The sequence below is a fragment of the Aethalodelphis obliquidens genome, unplaced genomic scaffold (genome assembly GCF_003676395.1).
Source record: "Aethalodelphis obliquidens isolate GAN/ISIS:26980383/991018 unplaced genomic scaffold, ASM367639v1 scaffold12, whole genome shotgun sequence".
Lineage (NCBI taxonomy): Eukaryota > Metazoa > Chordata > Mammalia > Artiodactyla > Delphinidae > Aethalodelphis > Aethalodelphis obliquidens.
The window spans coordinates 25,103,731-25,122,573 of NW_020837956.1; the positions used below are offsets into that span (position 1 = coordinate 25,103,731).

Genomic DNA, 18,843 nt, shown 5'->3' on the forward strand with positions numbered 1-18,843 from the left:
CAGAGGGCCAGGTTCAATCCCTGGTCAGGGAACTAGATCCCAAATGCCACAACCTAAGATCCCACATGCAGCAACTAAGATCCCAGTACAGCCAAATAAATAAATAAATATTTTTTAAGAATTAAAAAAAAGAAGTAGAAGTAAATAGAGAAGTGGAAAGTTAAAAGATTCAAGAGAATTCACAGTGTTACAAAATATTGTTAGAAGGTGGGAGGACATGATAGAAAGTTTAGAGCACAGGTAAAGAGGCTAGCCCTATCAACAAAATGAAAACACTACTTCCTCTGAGAGAAGAAGGAAAGAAAGAAGGATGAATAAGAATACGAAGACGTTATGAAACAGAAAACAGAAAAGTGGAAGGAGGCCCATCACAACTGCATCTCCATTCCTAGTGGAATAAACAGAATCCACTGCAGTGAGGAGACTTTGGAAACTGGAGGAGAGAAAGGGTTCCCCTTTTCATTTGTTCTGTGATACATACTTGATGGATCTATGAGTACACTTCTTGCATACCCAGGGTTTACCTTCCATACCTGTGATACTTAGTGCCAAGACGTTTCCTTGAATGGTAGCTGTTGGGTCTTTAACTTCACAGAAGGCTATTCAGGTGGTTGTCTGTCATATATAATTTTAAGTTGGTTAGTAGATTAAGTCACCATTGATATTAAGTCACCACCACACCAAACTGGTCTGCTGTTTGAGCAGTAAGTATGTTATATACTAGAAAACAAAAATCATGGTTACCATTGTGTTTTTTGTTTGTTTGTTTTTAATTTTGTGGTTTTGATTTCACAGGGACAGGTTGTAGAAAACCTAAAAGCACAGGCCCTTTGTTCCTGGACTGCAAAGAAAGATAACCACTTGAACTTCTCAAAACATGATATCATTACTGTCTTGGAGCAGCAAGAAAATTGGTGGTTTGGGGAGGTGCATGGAGGAAGAGGATGGTTTCCAAAATCTTACGTCAAAATCATCCCTGGGAGTGAAGTCAGGTGGGAAGAGTAAGCATTTTTTTTTTTTTTTTTTTGGTGGTACGCGGGCCTCTCACTGCTGTGGCCTCTCCTGTTGCGGAGCAACAGGCTCCAGACACGCGGGCTCAGCGGCCATGGCTCACGGGCCCAGCCGCTCCGCGGCATGTGGGATCTTCCCGGACCGGGGCACGAACCCGTGTCCCCTGCATCGGCAGGCGGACTCTCAACCACTGTGCCACCAGGGAAGCCCAAGAGTAAGCATTTTTGTGTGTTTACATGAGGCGTGGATGTTGGTATTTTCACTGATGAGTCAGCCACAGTACAGTTGGCTGTGCAGGAAAATTAAAAGTTTATGCTTGAGTTTGATATCAGAAGGGTGATTCCTAGAGTGAAAAAAATCATACCTCAGATGATTTGTTCCAATTTTTGAACATCTTTTATTCTAGTTATTTCAGATTCCTAAAGTTTTCAAAGTGCTTAAGATTTTAGTTCTGTTGCTTTCTTTGTACTAACATCAGGTCAGTTAGAGAAGTTATTTTTCATTTCCTTTGGAGGTTTCTCCCTTATTATTTACTGTAAATTGTCAATATTTAGACAAATCAATACCGAGGGCCTCGCCTTTGCCAGAGTGAGGCGTTCCCATCTCTGGGCCTCCAGAGTTCCCTGAACATTACGTTTCTTACGGCTCATGACACACTGTGTTGTAGTTATTTACTTTCTTACCTATATCCCTTATTAGGTCATAAACTCCAGAGGGTGGGATTCACGTCTTTTTTGTTCATTTTTCAGTTTTTCCATACCTAGTGTGATCTTAATGCATAGTAGCTGCTCAATCATATTTACTTAGTAAATGAGGAGAGAAGCGAATGAAAGGACAATCAAATGAATGAACTTTTGCATGAACAAAAAACAAAACCAGATAAGGTCTCTGGCCTTTGTTTCCCAGTCTGTAAGGGAGTCAGGTCATCAAACTTCTTTAATACAAACAAATAAGTACTCTAATATAGCTGTGGGTAATTATCATTTGTGTTTTATATGGAAATTGATCTAAATAGAAAAGCAAAATGATTTATTGAAAAGGAACGGGGTCTTTGGAAATCAAGAGCCTTGAGTTCTGATTCTGCTATTTTTGCCAGACTGTATGGGGTAACCTGCTTGGTCTCTAGTTTTTTAATTGGTTGAATGAAAATAATAAACTAAAAAATCTTTAAAAATCCTTTCAGTGCTAAGGTTCTATACATCAATTTTCAGTTCAAATGCAGAAATTTACTTTTCAGACTGACATGGAATTTTAGATTTAGAGTGTGTAATAACAGGAACAACAATAATACATAGCTGATGTGTATGCTGGCACTGTGCTAGACCCTTTATAGTAATTATCTTATTTAAACTCCATGACATTTTACAGAGAAGGAAAACTTAAACACAAAGGGATTAAGTTTAAATGCCTTAAAGGGCATTTCTTCTAACTTTTCATTCAATTACTGATCTTTTCTAACAGATAAGGCATGCAACTCGAAATGCTGCGGTAATGGAGAATTCAGCAAGGCAGTCCATTCAGTGTGCCCATGAGTTGTAGTAAGGGTCCCCTCTGTTAACCTATAAACTGCTTCACTATACAATTTACTCACAGGTCCTGGGGAGCCCTGATGTATTCTACAGATGTCTAGTTCTTAAAATGCCACAGTTTTCCAGATTTTTGAAAACAGTTTCCTGGGTTAAGTTGGAAATAAAAGCTATGTATGTTCCAAAATGTAAAAATAAAGTTCTGTTATTTTTACATATTTTTAAATGTACTGTGCTCTAAACAAGTAGTAAAATTTATATACTGCCCTTATTTTACTCTAAACCAAGCCAAGTCCCATGCGTGCTTTACCAAATAACTGCCCATTTACCAATGCCTCATGTCTTTTAAAAGTTACTTTAGAAAGGCAAAATATCTCACATTTGAAAAACTATTTATAAATCATATTGAAATTACCTCAATAGATTTAAAAAATTAAGTCGTTTGTAAGTAGGCAGTTCTTAATCCACTAGGATTTTGCATATGAGGGTATTTCTAGCCTGTGTACTGAGACAATATTTCAATTAATTTTAGCCCTTAAAAAGAATGCACTGCTAAAACCTCCTGTTTTCATCAAATCACCTTTTTTATTTACTTGTTGATGTCTTTTTTTGTTATTTTATTATTTTTTTTAATCTGCTTGTGTGTATATTTGGCAGACCAGAAGCTTTGTATGCAGCTGTAAACAAGAAACCTACCTCTGCAGCCTCTACAGTGGGAGAAGGTGAGCTTTTGGCGATTTATAAATTAGATGGAAGTCAAATTAGCTACTGACTTCTCACAGTTGTTACTCTCCTTACTTCTGTGTCTTCAGTGTTAAAGTGAGGTTAGGAAAACCTGCTCCTGGTCTATTTCACATGAATATTGAGGATATAGAAAGTATATAGCTGAAAATACTTGACGCTTTTAGAAAATCAGTACTATAAAAATTCAGCATAGACTGCCTCAATAAATAAGATCATAGATAAGTGTTGCAATGAGATAGCATGAAGTCTTTTGTTTTCCTTTTATTATATATCTAGATTATAGATGTTTAGAATATAAGGAAATTTCAGTACATTTAGTTGTTTATGAATTGCATTTGTTTGTTTGTTTGTTTTTGGCCTTACTGCGCGGCTTGTGGGATTTTTAGTTCCCTGACCAGGGATTGAACCCGGGCCCTCAGCAGTGAGAGTGTGGAGTCCTAACCACTGGACCGCCAGGGAATTCCCTGAATTGCATTTTCTTTTCTTTTTTCTTTTTTTTTTTTTTTTTGCGGTACACGGGCCTCTCACTGTTGTGGCCTCTCCTGTTGCGGAGCACAGGCTCCGGACGCACAGGCCCAGCGGCCATGGCTCACGGGCCCAGCCGCTCCGCCGCATGCGGGACCCTCCTGGACCAGGGCACAAACCCACGTCCCCCGCATCGGCAGGCGGACTCACAACCACTGCACCACCAGGGAAGCCCCCTGAATTGCATTTTAATTACAGTGTACCATATAAATCATTAAGTAGGATTTGAAATCAAGATACACTTTAATCATAAATATTACAAAGAATTTTTCTATTGCCCTTTGGGTTGTTTGAGTATCTTAATTTTGATATTGTGCTGAAAAATGTCCACCCTTATTTCAGACAATATTTTTATTTAATAGTTTTATAGGTTTATAAATGAATTATATATTCACTGTAAAATTAGTTGAACAGTTTAAGTACATTTTGTTTATATTGCTCAAGAAAATCAGCTTAATGGTAAATTAAACAGTTTATTCAGTATCTACTACATTAGAGATTGTATGCTAGAGCCTGAAATATACACGGATGAATAAAATAGTTTCCCAAGTGCTCACAGTAAAATGGGAAGGCTAGGCATATAATTGTAATAAATTCTATAATGAATGAACAAAAACATAATTTTGAGTTAGGACCTGTGAATCCACAGAGGTGGCCGTGTTGAATCATCTTAAACAATGAGTAAATTCTTGCTTAGTGACGAAGAGAAAGCTTGGTGGACAGAGGGAAAGGTATGAGCCAGGGCTCAGCTGTGAAAGGTTAGGGAACTCGAGTCACCAGCAAGGCTGCAACCAGAGGTTTACTGTGGAATAACTGCAGTGGAATGATCCTAGGAAAGTGGTGAGGAGCATTTTGGAAAGGACCTGGCTTGTTGCAACATACCTTAACCTTGTAAGCATTTTTCATCTTCTTAAGTCAGCTAAATTGAATAATATGGGAATGTGGATAGTAAATAGTTTCCGGATACTGGTTCTGGCCATCTCCAGTTTATGATCTACAGAGCAAATTTCATGTCAACAAATACAAATAGTACTAGAAGAAAGAAAAAGAGACTTCTAAAACCTGGTCATTGACTGTTTCTTCTAAGTACTAGTAATCATCTGAACAAAAAAACAAAGCCAGTATAAAAACTTAGACATTTCCCATAAGGTTATTCATGAACAAATATTTATTGAGCATCTATTCTGTGCCAAGCACTGTGCTAGGAGCTGGGCCATTGTGATGGAAATTGGCCTCTAGTACTGATGTCAGCTGAATAGTGGGCATTTCCATAACTGTATGTAAAAGAATTAAAGAGAAAAGAATTTAGCAGATTAAACTATATGTAAGAAGGTTAAAAAAAACTTTTCATGTCTTGACTCTCTGTAAAGATACTGTTATCTATTTGTAGTTTTGGGGTTATTCTCTGTGACATGATGATGATGATGGTGATGATCATGGTGATGACGATACGGTTGGGGAAAAAAGAAACCCTGTGATAAAGTTTTATGTTCAGTCAAAGACATAATCTTTTTCTAAGAAATTATTAAATAATTACTTCATTCCATTTTCTACCTTAACATCTCTTTACATTAAGTTTCCTTAAGTCACAAGGGCTTTTACAGTAAAATTACTCAAGATCTTGGAGATCAACAGTTTTTTTTTTTTACGTCTGTAATCTTGCAACCAAAACTAGTTTCTTTTTGCTTTGTTTCCTGCAGAGTATATTGCACTTTATCCGTATTCAAGTGCAGAACCTGGAGATTTGACTTTCACTGAAGGTGAAGAAATATTGGTGACCCAGAAAGATGGAGAATGGTGGACAGGAAGTATCGGAGATAGAACTGGAATTTTTCCATCAAATTACGTCAAACCAAAAGATCACGAGGTAGAGTTATTTTGATATAGAAATAGAAGCATTCCGTTCCTGTTGATCAGGGTTCATATTTAAAACAGATGCATGTATATGGTTTTGGTCAGGCTGCTTTGGTTACAAGGAAGCCACTTAAGGTAGCTTCAGTAAAATGTAGTTTATTATAGGGATCCTGTTAGAGAGATAAGGGCAAAACTATTTCTATGAAATTCCAAGGACAAGAGCCATAGATAGGGCTTGGGCCTCATGATAACTGAAGTTAGGGAATGGTCTGGATTCATGGAGGCTTACAAGGGACTGCCTTGAAGAAGTCTGTAAATCTTTAAGGCTCTGACATTAATGTGACCCAGCCCACACACTGAGTTCCTGCTGTGTTTCATCCCACCACTAGTATGATATAGTGTAGCAGTTCTCAGACTTTTTGGTTTCAGGAACTTTTTACATTCTTAAAAATTATTAGGGACTCCAAAGTTTCTGAAAATATATGGATTATATCTAGCAATACTTTCCATATTAGAAATTAAAACAGAAATTTTAAAAATATTTATTAATTCATTTTGAAATAACAAAATTAAACCCATTATATGATGACATAACTTGCTTTTTAAAATTTTTTTTCTGTTTTTTTAAAATTTATATTCTCTTGCACATAAAAGTCATAAGCACATATGTATAAATATATTTTTTTCCTCATTTTAAGAACCTATCCCACTTTATTTTATTTTTATTTATTTTTTTGTATGTGTCCAATGAACGTTTATTATTACTATTATTATCATTACTGTTACCACTACTTCTCCCCTTTTAGGAATACAGGGAGAGAGGAAGTGTGCACGTAGGTAGAATTTTTCTCCACCTCTACTTCCGACAGACAATTTCAGATTTAGAAGCCTCTGGAGCAGTAGTTCTTAAACTTTTCTAACTCAGAGAGGCTGGTGAAAATTACAACCTCTCCTTGAATAAATTCACCTACACACAAAATATTGTACACAGTTTTGCGAGTGGGATAAGGACCCTTAGAAGGGATAAGCCCTTTTAGCATAAACTCTAGACTTCCCAGGGTGGTGGGACAAGGAGCCAGATGCAGTTCTATAGACAGTGTTTACAAGCACTACATTACGTGTGGAGAGAGAACGCAGACACATTTAAAAGAGACTTTAAAATAGCCACTGAACTCATGTAGCCAACATTCAACAGAGTAATAATTAACATGTGTCCAAGCCTCTGTTGAACATTCTGGAATATGCAAAGATCTATAAGACTCTAGACGTCAGGGTCTCAGATTCTTGTGGTGGAGAAGTACTAGACCAGAGTCATGTTTAAGGTCCAGGGGCATGGAGCCAGGAGCCAGCTTGCTGGAAGTGGCGACTGAGTGGCTACACTCATTACTGTAAAGCTAATGATGAATTAAAAACATTTACTGAGCTGCTGCAGTCGATAAAAGCCCCAATTAAGGCACCATTAAGGGACTTAACCGCGTAATGGTGGGGAAGCATTCCTGAAAAGGTTTAATGATCTCAGATCCTGACATAGCCGGGAAGTCATTAGTCATTAATGCCACGTCTAGATCTTGATTATGAAGTTCTCTATAAGAAAACACTTGGCATATAATAGCACACAAGATTATACCTGATTTGTTACAGAGAGCAAGATATACCTTTTCAAACGTGTTTTTAAATCTCTTATGTGTTCAGGTAAGAAAAGTGGCCAATTATGAGCAGAAACTGCCTAGTGAAAATCCATAGCATGATCGCATGCCAATTAGATAAGCAATACCACTCAAGTAATAATAGTAATAATATAGTAATAATATTTCCATTATAATAATAATGGAAATACAAAATGGAACATGGTATTGTACTAATTAATAAGACTGTGACTGTACCTATAAAGTAATTTGATTAATTCCCAGTGTAATGTGTGGAAACTCCTTTAACATAAAGCTACATTGAATCTAGAGAAAATTAAGCAGGTAGAGTCTCTGCCTTCTTAAGTATTCATGCCCTTACTCGTTCATTCAACAGCTGTTCACTGAGAGCATCTGTGTAAGGCTTGGTCGGGGGCATTGGGAAACAGGTGAACAAAGCAGTCAAGGTACTCATGAAAGATACAGTCCAAATAAATGATGATCAACTGTGATAAGTACAGTGAAGGAACAAACATGGTGCAGGTAACAACAGACTGAAGATCTTTTAAGATGAGGTGGTCAAGGGAAGGCCTCTGAGGAGCTGGTTCAACAAAGACCTGAACTGTAAGGAGGCCAGTCTTGAAAAGGCAAAGCAGGGGAAGAAGCGAGGGGTGGAACTTCTTGGCTGTTTAGCATCTGAATTCCTTTCCTGAATTCCTTCCCACGGTGTGAGTCTTGGTAAGGGGCAGGCTTCTCCAAAGCCCACCTACTCACTTTCCTAGCCTTCCTTGCAGTTAGAGTGTGGGAACATGACCCAGGCTTGGTCAGAGTCATCTGTCCAAGGCAGTGAATCAGGAACTAGTGATACCAAAAAGCATAGCTGAGAATTTCTTTTGGTGGCAATGAGTGTGGTAGCAACATTCAGTTTTTGGAGCAGTGATTCCAGGATATCCTTGTCTAAGGGAGCATTGCATTCAGAGGCAAAGGCAACAGAGCCCTCTTCAGGCTGGTTCTGGGTGTGATTTTGCCTGAAGTTCTGTTTGTCCAGCTTTGCTTTGTCTCTTCCTAATCTCCAGACCTCGTATTGCAGCCTTCCTGGAAATTCTGTGAGCCACCCAATACACTCCATTTCTCTTAGGCTTAAATCAGCCAGAGTCGGTTTCTGATGATTCCATCTAAAAATCCTGATAGACTGGAGTACATTGCAGGTAGATGCATATGCAATAGCCCTAAGGTGGGAGGAGAGGGAGAGAGAGCTTGGAGGAACTGAGAAAAACCCTGAGTGGCAGCATTAGAGAAAAGGTAGCAAGTGAATAAGATGGCTGCAGCCGGCGAGCCAGGCAAGAGGCAGAGCAAGCAGGTGTGCGTAGCAGAAGCCGGAAATGTGCTGGGCCTAGCCTTTTCTCAGGGACACTCAACTAGCTCCCGTGTCCTGATGGGATGTGTCTCTACTGGTCTCTGAGGGCTCCGAGGCAGCGCTGAAGGGTTCTGGTTGCGTGGTTGCCACTCTGCTGTGCCAAGGAATTCCAGACTGTTCTCTACTGAGAAGGCTAAGCCTGAACTTGTCATTTCCTGCTCTGTGAGATCGCTCTCTCTTTCTCTCCTTTAAGTACCAAGATATGTATCTCTAAAGGCATTTATAGCATTAATTTGGTTATATGTTTTTGAGTGTCATATCCATCATCAGACACTAGCTAACTCCCTGGGGTCACAGTGGGGAGGTGGGATGATTGCATGCCTTGGATTAAGACAGATCTGGATTTTATCTCAGACAAGTTGCTTCACTTCTCTGAACCACAGTTTTCTCATTTGAAAAATGAGGATAGTAGTACCTCATTGAGGATTACATGCCCTGTAAGTTACTATACAGTGCCTACCACGTAGTAGGCACTCTGTTATACTAGTCCTTTGTTCCTTAGTATTTCATGGAATTGAATAGAATCTTCTGCAGCTAGGAAAACAATATAAAATCCTTGCTTTTGTGCTTACCTTATTGTAAAGTGCTAATTTAGAATAAAGTACCTTACATTGCTTTCTTAGTTCAGAATTTGATCATGAAAATTTCCTTTTTCTTAAAAATTCCCTAAAGAGTTATTGCTATTTATTCAGCTCACTCCAGCAAAATTACTACCCCCCCAAAAAAAGACCATTTTTCCCCTTCTAACATCCTTATATTAATGATGTAGACTACAATTAAAACACTGCATCCAAAACCAGAAGGTAGATTTTGTTATTCTTGAGAAACAGAGGAAGATATTACTCAAGTCCTGATTGTCTTAGCCAAAATATTCCCTTATGTAATATTCCTTGGGCTTGAGTCTTTTTCATTTTAATAACTTGAAATCATAGATGTTCTATAGGTTTGTCATTGATTGACCAAATTCGTAACTCAGCTCTGAAGATATTAAAAACTTTAAAACATCACAAAACAAAAATCCTAGAGCCTCCCAAACCCCTTGCTTACTGACTTGAACACCGTAATTTAATCTAATGAATTGACAGTCTTAGAATCCTTTTCTTTCCTCCTTGGCTGCTGGTCTTTTTTTTTTTTTTTTTTTTTGAATTTTATTTATTATTTTTATAAATAAATATAAATAATAAGCAGGTTCTTATTAGTTATCCATTTTATACATATTAGTGTATACATGTCAATCCCAATCTCCTAATTCATCATACCACCACCACTTGCCCCCCTTGTTGTCCATACGTTTGTTCTCTACATCTGTGTCTCTATTTCTGCCCTGAACACTGGTTCATCTGTACCATTTTTCTAAGTTCCACATATATGCATTAATATATGATATTTGTTTTTCTCTTTCTGACTTACTTCACTCTGTTTGACAGTCTCTAGATCCATCCATGTCTCAACAAATAACCCAATTTCGTTCCTTTTTATGGCTGAGTAATCCATTGTATATATGTACCACATCTTCTTTATCCATTCATCTGTTGATGGGCATGTAGGTTGCTTCCATGACCTGGGTATTGTAAATAGAGCTGCAATGAACATTGGGATGCATGTGTCTTTTTGAATTATGGTTTTCTCAGAGTATATGCCCAGTAGTGGGATTGCTGGATCATATGGTAATTCTGTTTTTAGTTGCTTAAGGAACCTCCATACTGTTCTCCATAGTGGCTGTATCAGTTTACATTCCCACCAACAGTGCAAGAGGGTTCCCTTTTCTCCACACCCTCTCCAGCATTTGCTGTTTGTAGATTTTCTGATGATGCCCATTCTAACTGGTGTGAGGTATTACCTCATTGTAGTTTTGATTTGCATTTCTCTAATAATCAGTGAGGTTGAGCAGCTTTTCACATGCCTCTTGGCCATCTGTATGTCTTCTTTGGAGAAATGTCTATTTAGGTCTTCTGGCCATTTTTGGATTGGGTTGTTGCTTTTTTAGTATTGAGCTGCGTGAGCTGTTTATATATTTTGGAGGTTAATCCTTTGTCTGTTGATTCGTTTGCAAATATTTTCTCCCATTCTAAGGGTTGTCCTTTCATCTTGTTTATGATTTCCTTTGCTGTGCAAAAACTTTGAAGTTTCATTAGGTCCCATTTGTTTATTTTTGTTTTTATTTCCATTACTCTAGGAGGTGGATCAAAAAAGATCTTGCTATGATTGATGTCAAAGAGTGTTACTCCTATGTTTTCCTCTAAGAGTTTTATAATGTCCAGTCTTACATTTAGGTCTCTAATCCATTTTGAGTTTATTTTTGTGTGTGATGTTAGGGAGTGTTCTAATTTCATTCATTTACATGTAGTTGTCCAGTTTTCCCAGTACTACTTATTGAAGAGACTGTCTTTTCTCCATTGTATATCCTTGCCTCCTTTGTCATAGATTAGTTGACCATACATGCGTGGGTTTGTCTCTGGGCTTTCTATCCTGCTCCATTGATCTATATTTCTGTTTTTGTGCCAGTACCATATTGTCTTGATTACTATAGCTTTGTAGTATAGTCTGAAGTCAGGGAGTCTGATTCCTCCAGCTCTGCTTTTTTCCCTCAAGACTGCTTTGGCTTTTCGGGGTCTTTGTGTCTCCATACAAATTTTAAGATTTTTTGTTCTATTTCTGTAAAAAATGCCATTGGTAATTTGATAGGGATTGCATTGAATCTGTAGATTGCTTTGGGTAGTATAGTCATTTTCACAATATTGATTCTTACAATCCAAGAACATGGTATATCTCTCCATCTGTTTGTATCATCTTTAATTTCTTTCCTCAGTGTCTTATAGTTTTCTGCATACAGGTCTTTTGTCTCCCTAGGTAGGTTTATTCCTGGGTATTTTATTCTTTTTGTTGCAGTGGTAAATGGGAGTGTTTCCTTAATTTCTCTTCCAGATTTTTCATCATTAGTATATAGGAATGCAAGAGATTTCTATTCATTAATTGTGTATCCTGCAACTTTACCAGATTCATTGATTAGCTCTAGTAGTTTTCTGGTGGCATCTTTAGGATTCTCTATGTATAGTATCATGTCATCTGCAAACAGTCAGTTTTACATCTTCTTTTCCAATTTGTATTCCCTTTATTTCTTTTTCTTCTCTGATTGCCGTGTCCAAAACTGTGTTGAATAATAGTGGTGAGAGTGGACATCCTTGTCTTGTTCCTGATCTTAGAGGAAATGCTTTCAGTTTTTCACCATTAAGAATGACGTTTGCTGTGGGTTTGTCATATATGGCCTTTATTATGTTGAGGTAGGTTCCCTTTATGCCCACTTTCTGGAGAGTTTTCTATCATAAATGGGTGTTGAATTTTGTCAGAAGCTTTTTCTGCATCTATTGAGATGATCATACGGTTTTTCTTCTTCAGTTTGTTAATATGGTGTATCACATTGATTGATTTGCATATATTGAAGAATCCTTGCATCCCTGGGATAAATCCCACTTGATCATGGTGTATGATCCTTTTAATGTGTTGTTGGATTCTGTTTACTAGTATTTTGTGGAGGATTTTTGCATCTATATTCATGAGTGATCTTGGTCTGTAATTTTCTTTTTTTGTAGTATTTTTGTCTGGTTTTTGTATCAGGGTGATGGTGGCCTCACATAATGAGTTTGGGAGTGTTCCTTCCTCCGCAGTTTTTTGGAAGAGTTTGAGAAGGTTGGGTGTTAGCTCTTCTCTAAATGTTTGATAGAATTAACTTGTAAAGCCATCTGGTCCTGGACTTCTGTTTGTTGGAAGATTTTTAATCACAGTTTCAATTTTGTTACTTGTGATTGGTCTGTTCATATTTTCTATTTCTTCCTGGTTCAGTCTTGAAAGGTTGTACCTTTCTAAGAATTTGTCCATTTCTTCCAGATTGTCCATTTTATTGGCATACTTTGTATTTCTGCAGTGTCTGTTGTAACTTCTCCTTTTTCATTTCTAATTTTATTGATTTGAGTCCTCTCCCTCTTTTACTGATGGGTCTGGCTAATGGTTTATCAATTTTGTTTATCTTCTGAAAGAACCAGCTTTTAGTTTTATTGATCTTTGCTATTGTTTTCTTTGTTGCTATTTCATTTATTTCTGCTCTGATCTTTATGATTTCTTTCCTTCCGCTAACTTTGGGTTTTGTTTCTTCTTCTTTCTCTAGTTCCTTTAGGTGTAAGGTTAGATTGTTTATTTGAGATTTTTCTTGTTTCTTGAGGTAGGATTGTATAGTTATAAACTTCCCTCTTAGAACTGCTTTTGCTGCATCCCATAGGTTTTCTTTTTTGTGGTTTTTTTACATCTTTATTGGAGTATAATTGCTTTACAATGGTGTGTTAGTTTCTGCTTTATAACAAAGTGAATCAGTTATGCATATACATATGTTCTCATATCTCTTCCCTCTTGCATCTCCCTCCCTCCCACCCTCCCTATCCCCCCCCTCCAGGCAGTCACAAAGCACCGAGCTGATCTCCCTGTGCTATGCGGCTGCCATCCCATAGGTTTTGGATCATCGTGTTTTCGTTGTCATTTGTCTCTAGGTATTTTTTGATTTCCTCTTTGATTTCTTCAGTGATCTCTTGGTTATTTAGTAACGTAGTGTTTAGCCTCCATGTGTTTGTGTTTTTTACGTTTTTTTCCCCTGTAATTGATTTCTAATCTCATAGCGTTGTGGTCAGAAAAGATGCTTGATATGATTTCAATTTTCTTAAATTTACTGAGGCTTGATTTGTGACCCAAGATGTGATCTGTCCTGGAGAATGTTCTATGTGCACTTGAGAAGAAAGTGTAATCTGCTGTTTTTGGATGGAATGTCCTGTAAATATCAATTAAATCTATCTGGTCTATTGTGTCATTTAAAGCTTGTGTTCCCTTATTAATTTTCTGTTTGGATGATCTGTCCATTGGTGTAAGTGAGGTGTTGAAGTCCCCCACTATTGCTGTGTTACTGTCGATTTCCTCTTTTATAGCTGTTAGCAGTTGCCTTATGTATTGAGGTGCTCCTATGTTGGGTGCATATGTATTTATAATTGTTATATCTTCTCCTTGGATTGATCCCTTCATCATTATGTAGTGTCCTTCCTTGTCTCTTGTAACATTCTTTATTTTAAAGTCTATTTTACCTGATAGGAGGATTGCTATTCCAGCTTAATTGATTTCCATTTGCATGAAATATCTTTTTCCATCCCCTCACTTTCAGTCTGTATGTGTCCCTAGGTCTGAAGTGGGTCTCTTGTAGACAACATATATGCGTCTTGTTTTTGTATCCATTCAGCAAGCCTGTGTCTTTAGGTTGGAGCATTTGATCCGTTCACATTTAAGGTAATTATCGATATGTATGTTCCTGTTACCATTTTCTTAATAGTTTTGGGCTTGTTTTCGTAGGTCCTTTTCTTCTGTTGTGTTTCCCACTTAGAGAAGTTCCTTTAGCATTTGTTGTAGAGCTGGTTTGGTGGTGCTGAATTCTCTTAGCTTTTGCTTGTCTGTAAAGCTTTTGATTTCTCCATCAAATCTGAATGAGATCCTTGCCGCATAGAGTAATCTTGGTTGTAGGTTCTTCCCTTTCATCACTTTAAGTATATCATGCCACTCCCTTCTAGCTTGTAGAGTTTCTGCTGAGAAATCAGCTGTTAACCTTATGGGAGTTCCCTTGTATATTATTTGTCGTTTTTCCCTTGCTGCTTTCAATAATTTTTCTTTGTCTTTAATTTTTGCCAATTTTTTTTTTTTTTTTTTTTAATTTTTGCCAATTTGATTACTATGTGTCTCGGAGTGTTTCGCCTTGGGTTTATCCTGTATGGGACTCTCTGTGCTTCCTGGACTTGGGTGGCTATTTCCTTTCCCATGTTAGGGAAGTTTTCGACTATAATCTCTTCAAATGTTTCCTCGGGTCCTTTCTCTCTCTCGTCTCCTTCTGGGCCCCGTATAATGCGAATATTGTTGCATTTAGTGTTGTCTCAGAGGTCTCTTAGGCTGTTTTCAGTTCTTTTCATTCTTTTTTCTTTATTCTGTTCAGCAGCAGTGAATTCCAACATTCTGTCTTCCAGATCACTTATCCGTTCTTCTGCCTCAGTTATTCTGCTGTTGATTCCTTCTAGTGTAGTTTTCTTTTCAGTTATTGTATTGTTCATCCCTGTTTGTTTGTTCTTTAATTCTCCTAGGTCTTTGTTAAACATTTCTTGCATCTTCTCGATCTTTGCCTCCATTCTTTTTCTGAGGTCCTGGATCATCTTCACTATCATTATTCTGAATTCTTTTTCTGGAAAGTTGCCTATCTCCACTTCATTTAGTTGTTTTTCTAGGGTTTTATCTTGCTCCTTCATCTGGTATATAGCCCTCTGCGTTTTCATCTTGTCTATCTTTCTGTGAATGTGGTTTTTTGTTCCACAGCCTGCAGGATTGTCTTTATTTTATTTATTTATTTATTTTTGGCTGTGTTGGGTCTTCGTTGCTGCACGTGGGCTTTCTCTAGTTGCGGTGAGTGGGGGCTACTCTTCATTTGCGGTGTGTGGTCTTCTCATTGTGGTGGCTTCTCTTGTTGCAGAGCACAGGCCCTAGGCACACGGACTTCAGTTGTTGTGGCTCATGGGCTCTCGAGTGCAGGCTCAATAGTTGTGGTGCACGGGCTTAGTTGCTCCGAGGCATGTGGGATCTTCCTGGACTAGAGATCAAACCCACGTCCCCTGCATTGGCAGGCAGATTCTTATCCACTGCACCATCAGGGAAGCCCCAAATAACATGCTTTTAATGAAAAACAACTATGTATTCCTCCCTCACCAAAAAAGTTTAGTGAAAAGAATGGTATATTCTTTTGGTTGAAGTATATGAAGAAAATTCACCCTCACGCATATATGAGAGGAAACAGAAATGTGTTAATAACATTTGCAGATATCTGCAGATACTCTTCTTTGATAGTACTACATCAAAACTTGAGAACTAGATTGTTGTAGGTTGGTTGTAGGTTGGTTGTTGCAACATGGAATCTGAAGCCATATCAGTGAACATTTCTTACTGTAACATTAAATTCACCAGTCTGTTTTGCACACTGAATACGGTAACACCATTCATTGGTCATTTGGGAAATATTGAATCACTGAATTATGCAAATATTCCCCATATTGCTACATTTCATCATATAATATTAAGAAAATCACATTTGTGGCTGAAAGACTGAAACATAAGACATGGCACCGTAAAACTCCTTGAAGAGATCACAGGCAAAACATTCTCTGACATTAATCATACCAATATTTTCTTAGGTCAGTCTCCCAAAGCAATAAAGATAAAAACAAAAATAAACAAATGGGACCTAATCCACCTTACAGACTTTTGCACAGCAAGGGAAACCATAAACAAAATGAAAAGACAACCTACAGAATGGCAGAAAATATTTGCAAACAGTTCAACAGAAAAGGGCTTAATTTCCAATATATACAAACAGCTCATACAACTCAACAACAACAAAAAACAAACAATCAGAAAATGGGGAGAAGACTTAAATAGACATTTCTCCAAAGAAGAAATACAGATGGCCAATACGCACATGAAAACATGCTCAGCATTGCTAATTATTAAAGAATTGCAAATCAAAACTGCAATGAAGTACCACTTTACACTGGTCAGAATGGCCATCATTAAAAAGTCTACAGGTAACAAATTCTGAAGAGGTTGTGGAGAAAATGGAACCCTCCTACACTGTTGGTGGGAATGTAAATTGATTCAGCCACTATGGAGAACAGTATGGGGAGGTTCCTCAGAAAACTAAAAATCGAATTACCATATGATCCTGCAACCCCATTCCTGGGCATATATCCAGACAAAACTATAATTCAAAAAGATACATGCAGGGGGAGGGATAAATTGGGAGATTGGGATTGACATATACACACTACTATATATAAAATAGACAACTAATAAGGACCTCCTGGGAACAGGGGACTCTACTCAATACTCTGTAATGACCTATATGGGAAAAGAATGTAAAAAAAAAAAGATGTATGTATATGTGTAACTGATTCACTTTGCTGTACAGCAGAAACTAACACAACATTGTAAATCAACTATACTCCAATAAAAATTAAAAGAAAAAAGATACATGCACCCTTGTGTTCATAGCAGCACTGTTCACAATGGGTAAGACATGGCAGCAACCTAAATGTCCATCAGCAGATGAATGGATAAAAATATGTGGCATATATACATATATATATATATATATATATATGTATGTATGTATGTATGGAATGGAATTCTACTCAGTCATAAAAAAGAATGGAGTAATGCCATTTGCAGCAACATGGATGCAACTAGAGATTATCATACTAAGTGAAGTAAGTCAGAAAGAGAAAGATAAATACCATATGGTATCATTTATATGTGGAATCTAAAATGTAACACAAATGAACCTATCTATGAAACAGAAACAGACTCACAGACATAGAGAACAGACTTGTGGTTGCCAAAGGGGAGGGGGTTGCAGGAGGGATGGAGTTAGGAGGTCGGGGTTAGCAGATGTAAGCCACTGTATATAGAGTAGATACATAACAAGGTCCTACTGTATAGCACAGGGAACTGTATTCAATATCCTATGATAGGGACTTCCCTGGTGGCACAGTGGTTAAGAATCCACCTGCCAATGCAGGGGACACGGGTTCGAGCCCTGGTCCGGGAAGATCCCACATGCCACGGAGCAACTAAGCCCGTGCACCACAACTACTAAGCCTGTGCTCTAGAGCCTGAGAGCCACAACTACTGAAGCCCGCGCGCCTAGACAAAGAGTAGCCCCACTTGCCGCCACTACAGAAAGCCTGCGCACAGCAAGGAAGACCCAACGCAGCCAAATAAATAAATAAAATTAATTAATTTTTTAAAAATCCTATGATAAACCATAATGGAAAAAATGTTAAAAAAAGAATATATATGTATAACTGAATCACTTTGCTGTACAACAGGAATGAACACAACATTGTAAATCAACCATACTTCACTAAAAAGTAAATCACATTTGTTAACATAGGAACGTCCTTAAGTACTTTGAAGTGGTCAAGCTCATGGTGGTAGATACCAGTTTTCCCTTGAAAGCTTGAGTTTTATTGTTGGCAGAAATCCTGTCAGCTCTTTAACTTGAAGGGACAGATTTACTTCATCCATCTTTGAGCAAATGTCTGCTAAATCTCAAGTCTGAATAATTTGTCATTAGTCATTTTTTCACATAAAAACGCTGTTCCATGAAAAATCTAGTTGACACAATTTAATCACCTAAGGCTTTTCCGTGAGACAACCCTTGTACTTCAGTATGCAGCAGAAGTGCTTTGGGCACACTTCATTTCGTCACCCAGACTCTTGAAAAGATGTGTACCTGAGGATTAGGATTCAGTAAACTTTTTACTGCTTGATCAAGGACATGCTTAAGTGAAACTGGCCTTGTTTTCCTGTGAGCATGTGGCTGTGAAGAGTATTACGACTACTAGTATTATTTGGCACCACTGCTGTGATTTGTGCTAAGACATCAGCAATTTTACCCACCAGTGTAAATGTCAGTACAGCAAAAGAGGCAAATAATAATGTCCTAGTACTGTTATGAAAGTAGTTTTTATCTTCCAGACCCCTGAAAGGGGCTGGAAGGACTGCCCCCAGGAATCCACAAACCACACATTGAGAACCACTGAGACTGCTTAGGTTGGCTTCTGGCTCTGCCACTTAGAGGCTAGGTGACCTTGGATAAGTTATTTCATTCACCTTTCTGTGTTTCACTTTCCTTCTCTGTAACATGGGGATAATCATAATTACTTAATAGTGTTATTGCAAAAATTAACTAAGTGAATATATGTAAAATTCTTGCAACACTGCCTGTTACATAGTAAGTACTCAAGAAATGTTAGCTGTTGACTACCATCAACTCTGCTTGGGTGCTTTTACTACAGTTGTGTCCACTAAGAGAAAAGGAAATTTAACTGCTTCCCTCGTCTTGCTCATCCTATAAAGTCAAACAGGTCATAGTTGCTGGGGTATCATGCGTTTTTTGTTCTTAGGTCAAGTTCAGGAGGAACGTGGCAAAAAATTTAAATTATCATTACCTTGTGTGCAGCAGGAGCTAAACTCACATATGCCTTAACATACCCAGAGCACATCTGTTTTATGTGGT

At 37.8% G+C, this 18,843-nt stretch overlaps 1 protein-coding gene across 11 annotated transcripts in view; it reads left to right on the plus strand.

Moving 5' to 3' along the window:
- ITSN2 (intersectin 2) overlaps positions 1-18,843 on the plus strand; it is a 160,826-nt gene that overhangs the window by 97,809 nt on the left and 44,174 nt on the right. For all 11 annotated transcript variants that reach the window (XM_027113696.1, XM_027113702.1, XM_027113694.1 and 8 more), the window contains 3 exons: positions 796-1,001; positions 3,195-3,259; positions 5,507-5,673. In XM_027113696.1, the coding sequence (XP_026969497.1) occupies positions 796-1,001; positions 3,195-3,259; positions 5,507-5,673 (438 nt within the window). The remainder of the gene's footprint in view (positions 1-795; positions 1,002-3,194; positions 3,260-5,506; positions 5,674-18,843) is intronic.